This window comes from Oncorhynchus gorbuscha, linkage group LG07 (genome assembly GCF_021184085.1).
Source record: "Oncorhynchus gorbuscha isolate QuinsamMale2020 ecotype Even-year linkage group LG07, OgorEven_v1.0, whole genome shotgun sequence".
Lineage (NCBI taxonomy): Eukaryota > Metazoa > Chordata > Actinopteri > Salmoniformes > Salmonidae > Oncorhynchus > Oncorhynchus gorbuscha.
The window spans coordinates 57,860,710-57,874,473 of record NC_060179.1 but is presented as its reverse complement, the minus strand read 5'-3'; the positions used below and the strand labels follow the sequence as shown (position 1 = coordinate 57,874,473).

Below are 13,764 nucleotides of genomic sequence, written 5' to 3'. Positions count from 1 at the left end.
AATAAAGCCTCTCTTGAAAAAGCCAAACTATCGGCCTATATCGATAGGAATCTCACCGTTCTTTTTGAAGACAAATAAATTACCTTTTAATGGCGTCAGACCAAGGCTCAAGATCTGTCCTTGTACTCCTAGACCTTAGTGCCGCTTTTGATACCATCGATCACCACATTCTTTTGGAGAGATGGGAAACCCTAATTGGTCTACAAGTACAAGTTCTTGCCTGGTTTAGATCTTATCTGTCCGAAGTATATCAGTTTGCTTCTGTGGATGGTTTGTCCTCTGACAAATCAAGAGTTTCGGTGTTCCTCAAGGTCCTGTTTGGACCACTATTGTTTTCACTATATATTTCACCTTCTGGTGGTGTCATTCGGAAACACAATGTCAAAATTCCCTGCTATGCGGATGACACACAGCTGTACATTTTGATGAAACATGGTGAAGCCCCAAAATTGCCTACCCTGGAAGCCTGTGTTTCAGACATAAGGGAGTGGATGGTGGAAAATGTTTTACTTTTAAACTCGGAGAAACAAGAGATACTAGTTCTAGGTCAAAATAAACAAACACATCTGCTGTTTGATCTGACAATGAATATTGATGATTGTACAGTTGTCTAAAATACAACTGTAAAGGACCTCGACGTTACTCTGGATCTCACTTTAAATGAACATATCAAGAGCATTTCAAGGGCAGCATTGAAAAAAATCAGATACCTTTGTCCAAAGAAATGATGCAGAAAAGCTCATTCAATGATCTATGTGCTTCTACACCTGCATTGCTTGCTGTTTGGGGTTTTAGGCTGGGTTTCTGTACAGCACTTTGAGATATCAGCTGATGTACGAAGGGCTATATAAATACATTTGATTTGATTTGATTTGATCTACTCTTTGGCTACCTGGATAAAGCACTAAATAAACTTGCTAGTGCTAAATACGGCTGCTAGAATCTTGACTAAAACCAACATTTGTTTATCATATTACTCCAGTGCTAGCCTCCCTACACTGGCTTCCTGTTAAGGCTAGGCCTGATTTCAAGATTTTACTGCTAACCTACAAAGCATTACATGGACTTGCTCCTACCTATGTTATCTCTCCGATTTTGTCCTGCGGTGCACACTTACACGTACACCACGGTCACAACGCTCAGATTTTATAGTCCCTAGAATTTCTAAGCAAACATCTGGAGGCAGGGCTTTCTCCCACAGAGCTCTTATGGTCTGCCTATTCATGTGAGAGAAGCAGACTTGGTCTCAACCTTTAAGTCTTCACTGAAGACTCATCTCTTCAGTAGGTCCTATGATTGAGTGCAGTCTGGCCCAGGGGTGTGAAGGTGAACAGCACTGGAATGACGAACCGCCCTAACTGTCTCTGTCTGGCCGGCTCCCCTCTCTCCACTGGGATTCCCTGCCTCTGACCCTATTACAGGGGCTGATGCACTGGCTTACTAGTGCTCTTCCATGCCGTCCCTAGTAGGGGTGCGTCATGGCGTGCAAGGCTTTTTCCCCCGCTATTCTCGACTTAAGTGGGTTAAGTCACTGACGTGATCTCCCTGTCTGAGCAACACTCAGCCTTGTCAGTTGGTGGTCTGTTGATATTCCTCTAGTGGTTTGGGGTTGTGCTTTGGCAAAGTGGGTGGGGTTATATCCTGCCTGGTTGGCCATATTCGGGGATATCATCAGACAGGGCCACAGTGTCCCCCGACCCCCCCTGTCTCAGCCTTCAGTATCTATGCTGCAAATAGTCTATATCCCGGGGGGCTAGGATCAGTCTGTTACATCTGGTGTAATTATCCTTTCTTATCTGTTGTCGTCTGTGATTTTAAGTATCCTCCCTTTAATTCTTTCTCTCTCTCTCTCCCTCTCCTCCCGGAGGACCTGAGCCCTAGACCCATGCCTCAGGACTGCCTGGCCTTATGGCTCCTGGCTGTCCACCTGGTCGTGCTGCTGCTCCAGCATCAACTGTTGTGCCTGCGGCTATGGAACCCTGGGCTGTTCATGCTACCTCGACCCGTGCCTGCTGTTTTTTACTTTTTTGTTTTTGAGGCTGACTTGTCCGGGATTTGATTATCTCTCTCCCTCTCTCGCTCGCTCTACCGCACATGCTGTCTCGACCTTTGAATGCTCTGCTATGAAAAGCCAACTGACATTTAATTTACTTCTGAGGTGCTGACCAATTGCACCCTCTACAACCACTGTGATTATTTTTTGACCCTGCTGGTCATCTATGAATGTTTGAACATCTTGAAGAACAATCTCGCCCTAATGGTCATGTCCTCTTCTTATCTCCACCCTGCCCAGCCAGAACCCCCCTCTATCTTTCTAAGGAGTTTTTCCTAGGCACCGTGCTTCTACATCTGCAATGCTTGCTGTTTGGGGTTTTAGGCTGGGTTTCTGTATAAGCACTTTGTGACATCTGCTGATGTAAAAGGTCTTTAGATAGAGAGGGGAGAGATGTCAGTGTATTAACTAAGCCTTTTGTTAAGGGGGGATGAGAAACTGTTTGGGAATCTAAACAAGGGCTCAGGAAAGAAAACAAGCAGTGTAGCTGGAATGTACAGACCCTCGGACTGACTGCTTATTTACCCAACATACACACACACACACACACACACACACACACACACACACGCACACACACACACACACACACACACACACACACACACACACACACACACACACACACACACACACACACACACACACACACACACACACACACACACACACACACACGCACGCACACACACACACACACACACACACACACACACACACACACACACACACACACGTTATATAAACACACTCATTTTTGGCACAGTTATGAGTATTGTGGTGGTGCACAATGCAAACGGCGAAAAACCAGCCCCACGTGTGTGTGTGTGTGTGTGTGTGTGTGTGTGTGTGTGTGTGTGTGTGTGTGTGTGTGTGTGTGTGTGTGTGTGTGTGTGTGTGTGTGTGTGTGTGTGTGTGTGTGTGTGTGTGTGTGTGTGTGTGTGTGTGTGTGTGTGTGTGTGTGTGTGTGTGTGTGTGTGCATGTGTGTGGACTTTCATTCCCACGCCCTCCCGTACATCTCCTCAAGCCACTTCTGTCGCAACATTATAAAATGTTCTTAAAGTCTCTGGGAATATTTGTGGTGACATCATCGGAACGCCTGTTTAAATTGTTTAAGAATTCCGGCGCTGACACCGGTCATTCCTATCCTCTGTGACCATGTGTTTTTCATACTTTCATTCATTATAAACCAACAGACTCGTGAATGGAGGGAGCAGGGGAATAGAAAAGAGAGCTAGATAGCGAGAAAGAGAGAGAGAGACAGAGAGAGAGAGAGAGAGTGGGGGAGAGAGTGAGAGGGAGAGAAAGAGAGAGAGAGAGAGAGAGAGAGAGAGAGAGAGAGAGAGAGAGAGAGAGAGAGTGGGGAGAGAGAGAGAGAGAGAGAGAGAGAGAGAGAGAGAGAGAGAGAGAGAGAGAGAGAGAGAGAGAGAGAGAGAGAGAGAGAGAGAGAGAGAGAGAGAGAGAGAGAGAGAGAGAGAGAGAGAACAAAGTGAGTAATAACAAGATACTAAAAATATACGCCGGCGTCGTCTCTGAAGTAGTTGAGGATTAACTTTGCTGAATATGTTCTGACAGTGAGCGAGAGTGAAATAAAAATAGAAAGGGATGAGATTCCAAAAGACAGTGACCGACACAGAGAGCTCCTAAAAAGAGCAAAGCATCTCCCTCGTTCTTTTGATGGGGCTTGTTGCCTGTCACACACACCAACTGATTTCCACATATGATTAGTTTTGATCTCCTCTCCTCCTCTCCTCCTTTCTCCTCTCCTTGCCTCTCCTCCCTCCTTTCCTCCTCTCCTTATTTTCCTTCTCCTCTTCTCTCCTTTCCTGTATTGCATGCCTCAATATACAGCCAGTTATGAACAAACAGGTGTCGACATTATTGGTTATTTCCCAGGCCAGTCAACCTCATAAGATGAAGCATTGAATGAATGTCTGTTCTACCTTGAATTAATTTCATGAACCACAGATCAGTAACTAAGCAACTGTTGTTTTCGGTGGTGTTAAACCATCAAAGCCTAACGACCACGTTATGAAACGTGGTGCCAAGCTGGGGAACGACTTTCTAGACACTGAACCAATTATTCACCCAACGTTCCACAATAAATTGAATTAGAACCAAAAGGGAAATGTATTGTTCTGCAAATGCACAAGAGAAACAAATGGTTATTTACTGCTGTGTAAATGGCACAGGTGAAATACAGATGTAGGATCTTCATTTGACCAGTTTCTCACAGCAGAAAAATAATCCTGCAGCAACAGGAAATGTGAATCATTTTGTGGATTATAATTATTGGACATTTTCGCAGGGGTTGATAAAAAAATTGTTAGGGCAAATCAAGTCTGTCATCTTAAAGCGGAAATGTCCAACTTTAGAAGCCTTTTTAAGCCTTGAATACAGGAGATTTCCTGCTACAACTGGGTGATCAAATTAAGATCCTACATCTGTTAGCTCCTGTGGAAGTATGTACTGTATGTATGCAGCAAAAGCAATAAACTCCACCGTATTTATTAGTAATCTACCGTGAGAGAGTCTCTAACAAACGCAACTCCCAATCAAGCTTCATTAGAAACAAATAACTTATCTATTTCAGAGTAAATGGCACAAGGTCCTACATCATCTGCTTTACAGGCAGGTGAAATTGCAAAAAGAGCCTGTGGAAGTCTGCAGTAAGTAAATTGCATGTATGCAGCAAAAGCAATATACCTCAACTGCGTTTGTTCGTAATAACACACGGCTGAAGTCTCTAGCGAATGTAACTCACAATCAAACCTATTAATTCTAAATCAACAAAGATATATATATATATATATATACACCTGCAAAAACCAATCAGACTCAGTAATAAACCAGGCCAATAAGATTGAGGTAAAATAACATTAGGTTATGCAGCTACGAGGCTATTCGTATATATTCACTGTTCAATGTGTATGCGTGTGTGTGTATGCATGTGCATGTGTGGTGTCCTTACTGAGTGTGTGGCCTGCTAGCTACTGTTGGGAGGTCACTGCCAGGCAACCCAATCTCCATACACATTTCCATTCAATTTCAAAAAATCACCTCATTACAGGGGCTGAGAATTACAGTTGCAGCACAAAATGAGAAATGTATGTGCATCTTAATGTTTTCCCCTGATTAGAGTTGTGTGTCAAATGGGTGTACATGTGTCTGTGTATGTGAAAGTGATTGTGTGTGTGTGTGTGTGTGTGTGTGTGTGTGTGTGTGTGTGTGTGTGTGTGTGTGTGTGTGTGTGTGTGTGTGTGTGTGTGTGTGTGTGTGTGTGTGTGTGTGTGTGTGTGTGTGTGTGTGTGTGTGTGTGTGTGTGTGTGTGTGTGTGTGTGTGTGCGTGTTTCAGATATCCTCTCGATATCCTCTGTCATTTCCTTTTTTTCTCATGTCCCCCCTCATTTCATCCCCACACTCTTTTCATCCTCACACTCATTTCATCCTCACACTCATTTCATCCTCCCCCAATAAACCTGTGAGGGCTTTATCCACATTAGTTAAACATGTATTTTCCACGGTATTATCCCCATACAGAATAGACCAGCAGGCAGGAAGATAATTGAATCAATTACCACAACCGCTGTCTCATCTGTGTTAAAGATGGAAAACAAGGCCGCTACAGCTGGAGTCCACAGAGACTGGACCCAATTTTTACGGGTGCAGGAGCGTTCGCTACATCAGCGAGAATATCAAAACCGTGTTAATTAGTGTGTTTATTCCCGTTCTGCATAAAGGCTGGATGATGTTGCAGCTTTAATTATCAAAGGGCTTTGGGTTGGACAGTATAACAGATGGGGTAAGGAAGAGAGCCAGGTATATTGTGTATATTGGGAGAGTGTGTGTATGTCTACCTGTGTGTGCGTGCATGCCGGGTGATGCGTGTGTGTGTGTGGTCACTCACCACGCTGTATGGGTCTATCCTCGGCCTCTCCATGGCGATGGTGATGCAGTTGAGGAAGATGATGACCAGAACAATGTGGTCAAACATCTTGTGGGTTATGATCTTATTGCACGCCATCCGAAACCTGGAAAACACACACACACAAAACTCAGCATTCATAGGATAAACATTCCGATAATTGGAAAATATATGATGAGAGATGTTAAGCATGTGCAAAATACAATGTGTATAACATTATTCAGACACACGCCCTTGTATTCTATGAAGTATTCATTAATAAAGCATATTGCACATTAAATAAATACGTGGGAACTTACAGTTGAAGTCGGAAGTTTACTTACACTTAGGTTTGTGTCATTAAAACTCGTTTTTCAACCACTCCACAAATTTCTTGTTAAGAAACTATAGTTTTGGCAAGTCGGTTAGGACATCTACTTTGCGCATGACACAAGTCATTTTTCCAACAATTGTTTAGAGACAGATTCTTTCACTTATAATTCACTGTATCACAATTCCAGTGGGTCAGAAGTTTACAGGTGTACCTGTGGATGTATTTCAAGGCCTACCTTCAAACTCAGTGCCTCTTTGCTTGACATCATGGGACAATCAAAAGAAATCAGCCAAGACCTCAGATTTCTTTTTTGCAGACCTCTACAAGTCTGGTTCATCCTGGGGAGCAATTTCCAAACGCCTGAAGGTACCACTTTGATCTGTACAAACCATAGTACGCAAGTATAAACACCATGGGGCCGCGCAGCCGTCATACCGCTCAGGAAAGAGACGCATTCTGTCTCCTAGACTTTGGTGCGAAAAGTGCAAATCAATCCCAGAACAACAGCAAAGGACCTTGTGAAGATGCTGGAGGAAACAGATACAAAAGTATCTACATCCACAGTAAAACGAGTCCTATAATGACATAACCTGAAAGGCCGCTCAGCAAGGAAGAAGCCACTGCTCCATAACTGCCATAAAAAAAGCCAGATTACGGTTTGTAACTGCACATGGGGACTAAGATCGTACTTTTTGGAAAAATGTCCTCTGGTCTGATGAAACGAAAATAGAATTGTTTGGCCATAATGACCATCGTTATGTTTGGGGGAAAAAGGGGGAGGCTTGCAAGCCAAAGAACACCATCCCACCATGAAGCACAGGGGTGGCAGCATCATGTTGTTGGGGTGCTTTGCTGCAGGAGGATTGGTGCACTTCACAAAATAGATGGCATCCTCAGGAAGGGAAATTATATGGATATATTGAAGCAACATCTCAAGACATCAGTCAGGAAGTTAAAGCTTGGTTGCAAATGGCTCATCCAAATGGACAATGACCCCAAGCATTCTTCAAAAGTTGTGGCAAAATGGCTTAAAGACAACAAAGTCAAGGTATTGGAGTGGTCATCACAAAGCCCTGACCTCAATCCTTCAGAAAAGGCGTATGCGAGCAAGGAGGCCTACAAACCTGACTCAGTTACACCAGCTCTGTTAGGAGGAATGTGCCAAAATTCACCCACCTTATTGTGGAAGGCTACCCGAAATGTTTGACCCAAGTTAAACAATTTAAAGGCAATGCTACCAAATAGTAATTGAGTGTATGTGAACTTCTGACCCACTGGGAATGTGATGAAAGAAATAAAAGCTGAAATAAAGCATTCTCTCTACTATTAATCTGACATTTCACATTCTTAAAATAAAGTGGTGATCCTAACTGAATTTTTAGTAGGATTAAATGTCAGGAATTGTTTAAAAAAACTGAGATTAAATGTATTTGGCTAAGGTGTATGTAAACTTCCATCTTCTACTGTATACTTGTCCTATTTCCCACACGTACTGGAAATGTGTTATTTGCATATTTCCAACTCCCCCTGAGACACCCGTGGAGAGTGAGGTCACGGCCAGGGTCTGACCCTGGAGCAATTAGGGTTAAGTGCCTTGATCAAGGGCACACTGGCTGATTTTTCACCTTGTATGATCATGGATTCAAACTAACGAACATTCGGTTAATGGCCCAACGCTCTAACCGGTCGGCTATCTGACGCACACTCAAAGATAAAGATGATAGATCCACATTAAATCCAAGCCCTTTCCTCATGCATAGTAATTCAATGAACCACAGCTGAAGTGGTAATTAATTAAGTCTAAGCTTCACTAACTGACAAGAAACGGCTATAGCTTCAAATGGAAAGAAAGGGGAATGGAAAATGAATGAAGGAGATAAAAAGACAAGTAAAGAAAGAGGGAAGATATAGATGGAAGTGTAAAATAATGAATCCATGCATCAAGCCCACTCTGATGGAGCATGTCTGTCATAAGGTACAAAAGGGAACAATAGCGTGTCCCTCAGATCGGTATTCTGCTCCACCTCCATGTGTGTGTGTGTGTGTGTGTGTGTGTGTGTGTGTGTGTGTGTGTGTGTGTGTGTGTGTGTGTGTGTGTGTGTGTGTGTGTGTGTGTGTGTGTGTGTGTGTGTGTGTGTGTGTGTGTGTGTGTGTGTGTGTGTGTGTGTGTGTGTGTGTGTGTTTAACTATACTTGTGGAGACAAGAAGTCAAACAAAAAAGGTCAAATGCTATATCTAGGGGGTTTAGGATTAAGGTAGAATTAGTGTTATGGTTATAATTATGTTTAAGGTTAGGAGTTAGGGTTAAGGTTAGCTTTTGGGGTTAAGGTTAGGGTAAGAGTTAGGTTTAAGGGTTAGGGAAAATAGGATTTTGACTGGTTATAAATTGTGTGTCCCCACGAGGTTAGTTAAACAAGACTGTGAGTGTGTGAGTCTGTGTGTGCGCGTCTGACTACATCCATCATTATCTACAGGCTGGATGAGTTCATTCCTCTCATCTCTGCCCTCAATGCTAAAGTATTCATCATGTATTAATTCATAATGTATTCAACCATCATGTGGGCCAGGGATGTCATGCTAACTCCCACAACATGATGGTGATTGTCTGTTCTAGATCCTCTATGTTATGGTGAGACGGGGAGACAGGCAGACGTGCACACACATACACACACACACACACACACACACACACACACACACACACACACACATACACACACACACACACACACACATACACACACGCACACGCACGCACGCACGCACGCACGCACGCACGCACGCACGCACGCACACACACACACACACACACACACACACACACACACACACACACACACACACAGCACACGTCAGATAATAACTTATTTGATTGCTCGATGAGTAATGAATAAAAAGCATCTGTCTAAATGTCTCATGTTCATCATAGCCATGACCTTTTGCTAGTATGCAGTTACTGACATCTGTGATATTTGGACTGTCAGAGTTTCCTACAGTCCACATGACAGTATTCACGAGTTTATGTTGATGTGAACTCCCATTATACAATTTTGATTTCTTTGAAACGTTTTTAGCTTGTATGCTAGGCTTGTGCTTCTGCCTTAGCCAACTGCTTTAGTCAAGTTGGCTTAAGATGAACATATCTGTCTAGGTCGGAATTAGAAATTCCCCAGAGTAAAATACCTAAGTGTTATCATTAAGTGCTCGAGGAGATGAATGGAGGTCTGTCCATATTGAACAGCTGTGGGACTCCAGCTTCCCACTGAGCCTCTGTCTCCTGATATAACCCTGAGCACAGGTAGGTGTCTGGCTCTGTGCAGAGCCAAAATGGACGCCACACAGAGTCTTTGTCCTCTTTGTCACTCTCAACACAGGCCAAACTCTGCTACCTGACTCTGCAGAGAGGCAGAATGGACACCACACAGTGCCTGTGTCCTCAATGTCACTCTTAGAACAGGAAAACCCCTACTGCCCACTGCAACTGGGGCACAGCAAGGATACTGTTAGACATGCATGCACAGACGGGTAAGTATGAGCACATAGCGTAATTATATAACTTTTATCAGTGTATGTGTGTGTTTGCGTGCATGTGCGTGTGTTTGTCTAACCTGGAGTCTGGGGGTAATATGTACAGGGACCAGGTATCTCTCTGTCGACACCACTCTGGCTGTTTCCTGTCCAGCCAGCCTGACAGCCTGGCAAAATGACCCACGACCACCTCCTCCTCTGCTGCGTCGTCCTCTGTGTTGTCCTCCAGGGAGAGCTGTGTAGGGGCAAGGGCACCGCAAGGGGCCGAAGTACCCTTCCCATTACAGTCACTGTGTTCTGGGGCTCTCAGGCCTCCTAGCGAGGGGGGTCTGGAGCTGTGCATACTGGCTGAGCGATACAGGTAGGGCACCTAGAGTTTTACAAACATGGCTAACACAGTCATTCATAGATACTTGAAGGCATTTTAAAACACTGAAGAAAGCTGTTCTATCCAGTGACAACTACCTATATGATCTCAACAAAATTATAAACTGGGTGGTTCGAGTCCTGAATGCTGATTGGCTGATAGCCGTGGTATATCAGATAGTATACAATGGGTATGACAAAACATTTATTTGTACTGCTCTAATTACATTGGTAACCAGTTTATAATAGAAATAAGGCCCCTCTGGGGTTTGTGATATATGGCTATAGACCACACCTTCTAGGGCCTGTTTGCTTAATTAGAGCACACATAGAAGTGTTTATGGGGGCCGGTCTCTAGATCCCCTGGTGAGTGTGTTCACCTGTAGCAGTGTGTCGGGGGCCAGGTCTATGGACCCCCTGGTCTCCACCGACTCCATCCTCCTGTGTCTGGGCTGGGACATGGAGTTAATATGACACAGGGATGCATCGTCCCCCTCCGATGTCCCCCCTCCTCCCCCCTCCTCATCCTCCGAACTGGACCCTCCCTCGCCGGAGAGGAGCGACCGCCGTTCGCCAGACTGAAGCTTTGTTCGTTTGAGCGAGGGGGCACGGCCTAAGCTGTTCCAGCTCGATCGACGGCTGGTCCAGCCACTGGCAGAGCACCACGGGGCGTAAGGGGAGGTGCTACGGGCACTGGTCTAGAGAGAGAGCGCGATGGAGGGGGGAGAGGGGAGAGGAAGAGAGAATGTATGAACAACACAAAAGAAGTGAACAGATCCATTTTTTGGGGAACTTTTGTAACCTTTGGGGAACTTTAGAACATGGAAAACTTCTGTATATGGAACTTTAGATGTTGTTACTACAGGTTTTTGTCTTACTAATTATCAGATTATCCTCAATGCTCAGTGGTCATTACTATAGCTGGCAACAGTTATAACTGGCAACAGTAAGTGTAGCTATGGCATCAGTGGGTATGGCTACAGCATCAGTAAGGGTCCATAGAGTTACGGTGATGAAAGGTCATTTTAATCATAATTAATCATCATAGCTGTCATCTTGAACATCATCCAGACAAGTCAGACCATGGATGGGCAACTTTTATGGGGGTGGGGGCCCCAAAAATAAAATGAGTCGCACATCCATTGGTTAGACTGATAATCTTAGTTCTGTGGGCAAAGAGAGGGCACAGAGCTTAATACATTTTATTTTAATTTTACCTGGCAAGTCAGTTAAGAACAAAATATTATTTTCAATGACAGCCTAGGAACAGTGGGTTAACTGCCTGTTCAGGGGCAGAACAACAGATTTGCACCTTGTCAGCTCAGGGGTTTGAACTCACAACCTTCCGGTCCAACGCTCTAACCACTAGGCTACCCTGCCGCACATGGGTTCCAGCCGCTGGGAGGAGACAGTAGTTTGATAGTGGAATAGTGTACTACTATAGTATACTAACCGGAGACTTGTCGTAAGAGGCTAGGTCCATGGAGACATTGCTGCCGCGTCGGGATTCGTAGCCCAGGGCAGGGTCACCCACGGCGGGCAGCTTGGGAACGGGCATGGGGGTGGCAGCAGTATGGGTAATCAGAGGAGGGGTCAGACTGGTCTTCAGGTCAACATGACCGTTTATTGGGACTACTGGAGGGGAGATAAGAAGAGGGTGGGGGAAAGTGGGAGCAGAGAGGGAGAGAGTGAGGAAGGAGGGAGGGAAAAGAGGAAGGAGAATTGTTAAACGAGGATGGACAAAAGAAAGAGAGGTAGAGAAAGACGAGGTAGTAAAATGTAGGGGGAACATGGGAGGGAGAGAGAAGGGTGAAGGGGAGAGACAGTTATAAGGGTATCTCTAAAGTAAGAAGTTTAAATATGGATGTCTTACTGTTCTCGACCCCATCAATATTTAATCTCTAATCTGACGATTGTGTTCAACAGACAGATGAAGGCATGACATAGAGAGGACGCGGATCTTTCATCTCAGTTGGTGTGCGTCTTATCCCTCCCTCTCTCACGCTCTTCCTGTCTTTCACTCTCTCTCTCTTCCTCAGCATCTCTTCCCTCCCTCTTGTCTCTTTCTCAATTCATCCAATTCCTTCTTCCTCTCTCCTCAACTATCCAGTTACTTTGCTAAAACAACTCCTCTAACCGCGCCAGGAGCTCATTTGTCTTAGTGTTGGGGAATTGTTCTCCCCTGCAGTATGCTTCCATATGGTAATATGTGTCTGTGAAATTAGTCACTAAAACTGACGAAGATACAGAAGCAGGAATAGTTTTGGACTATTCAAATAGATCTGTAGCAGAATGACGCATTGTGGTTGGCTACTGCTTTATCAAATCAAATCAAATTGCATTGGTCGCATACACATGTTTAGCAGATGTTATTGGTGACATACACATACTTAGCAGATGTTATTGCGGGTGTAGTGTTCCTAGCTCCAACAGTGCAGTAGTATCTAGCAATTCACAACAATACACACAAATCTAAAAGTAAAATAATGGATTTAAGAAATATATACAGTTGAAGTCGGAAGTTTAAATACACTAAGGTTGAAGCCATTAAAACATCATGTTGTTGGGGTGCTTTGCTGCAGGAGGGACTGGTGCACTTCAAAAAATAAATGGCATCATGAGGGAGGAAAATGATGTGGATATATTGAATGAACGTCTCAAGACGTCAGTCAGGAAGTTAAAGATTGGTCGATAATGGGTCTTACAAACGGACAATGCATACTTCCAAGCATACTTCCAAAGTTGTGGCAAAATGGCTTAAGGACAACAAAGTCAAGGTATTGGAGTGGTATTAAAGGCAATGCTACCAAAAACTAATTGAGTGTATGTAAACTTCTGAACCACTGGGAATGTGATGAAAGACATAAAAGCTGAAATAAATCATTCTCTCTACTATTATTCTGACATTTCACAAACTTAAAATAAAGTGGTGATCCTAACTGACATAAAACAGGGTATTTTTACAAGGATTAAGTGTCAGGAATTGTGAAAACTGAGTTGAAATGTATTTGGCTAAGGTGTATGTAAACTTCCGACTTCAACTGTATATAGGGTAGCAGCCTCTAAGGTGCAGGGTTAAGTAACCGGGTGGAAGCCGGCTAGTGATAGCCATTTAACAGTCTGATGGCCTTGAGATAGAAGCTATTTTTCAGTCTCTCAGTCCCAGCTTTGATGCACCTGTACTGACCTCGCATTCTGAATGATAGCGGGGTGAACAGGCCGTGGTGTCGGGTGGTTGATGTCCTTGATGATCTTTTTTGGCTTTCCTGTGACATCACGTGCTGTATGTGTCCTGGAGGGCAGGTAGTTTACACTGGTGATGCGTTGGGCAGACCGCACCATTTACTGGTGAGCCATGTGGTTGCAAGGGGTGCAGTTGCCGTACCAGGCAGTGATACAGCCTGACAGGATGCTCTCAATTGTGCATCTGTAAAAGTTTGTGAGGGTTTTAGGGGCCAAGACAAATTTCTTCAGCCTCCTGGGGCTGTGGAACCTTCTTCACCACACTGTCTATGTGGGTGGACCATTTCAGATAGCCAGTGATGTTTTCACAGAGAAACTTGAAGCTTTCCACCTTC

The 13,764-nt window shown here is 44.2% G+C and overlaps 1 protein-coding gene across 1 annotated transcript in view; it reads right to left on the bottom strand.

Annotated features, from left to right (window-relative positions):
* The window catches only part of cacna1g (calcium channel, voltage-dependent, T type, alpha 1G subunit), a 174,597-nt gene that overhangs the window by 100,541 nt on the left and 60,292 nt on the right, over nucleotides 1-13,764 (bottom strand). The window contains exons 13-16 of the mRNA XM_046354907.1: nucleotides 11,640-11,821; nucleotides 10,567-10,884; nucleotides 9,901-10,190; nucleotides 5,962-6,085 (exon numbers count right to left, since the gene is read on the bottom strand). Coding sequence (XP_046210863.1) covers nucleotides 5,962-6,085; nucleotides 9,901-10,190; nucleotides 10,567-10,884; nucleotides 11,640-11,821 — 914 coding nt within the window. The remainder of the gene's footprint in view (nucleotides 1-5,961; nucleotides 6,086-9,900; nucleotides 10,191-10,566; nucleotides 10,885-11,639; nucleotides 11,822-13,764) is intronic.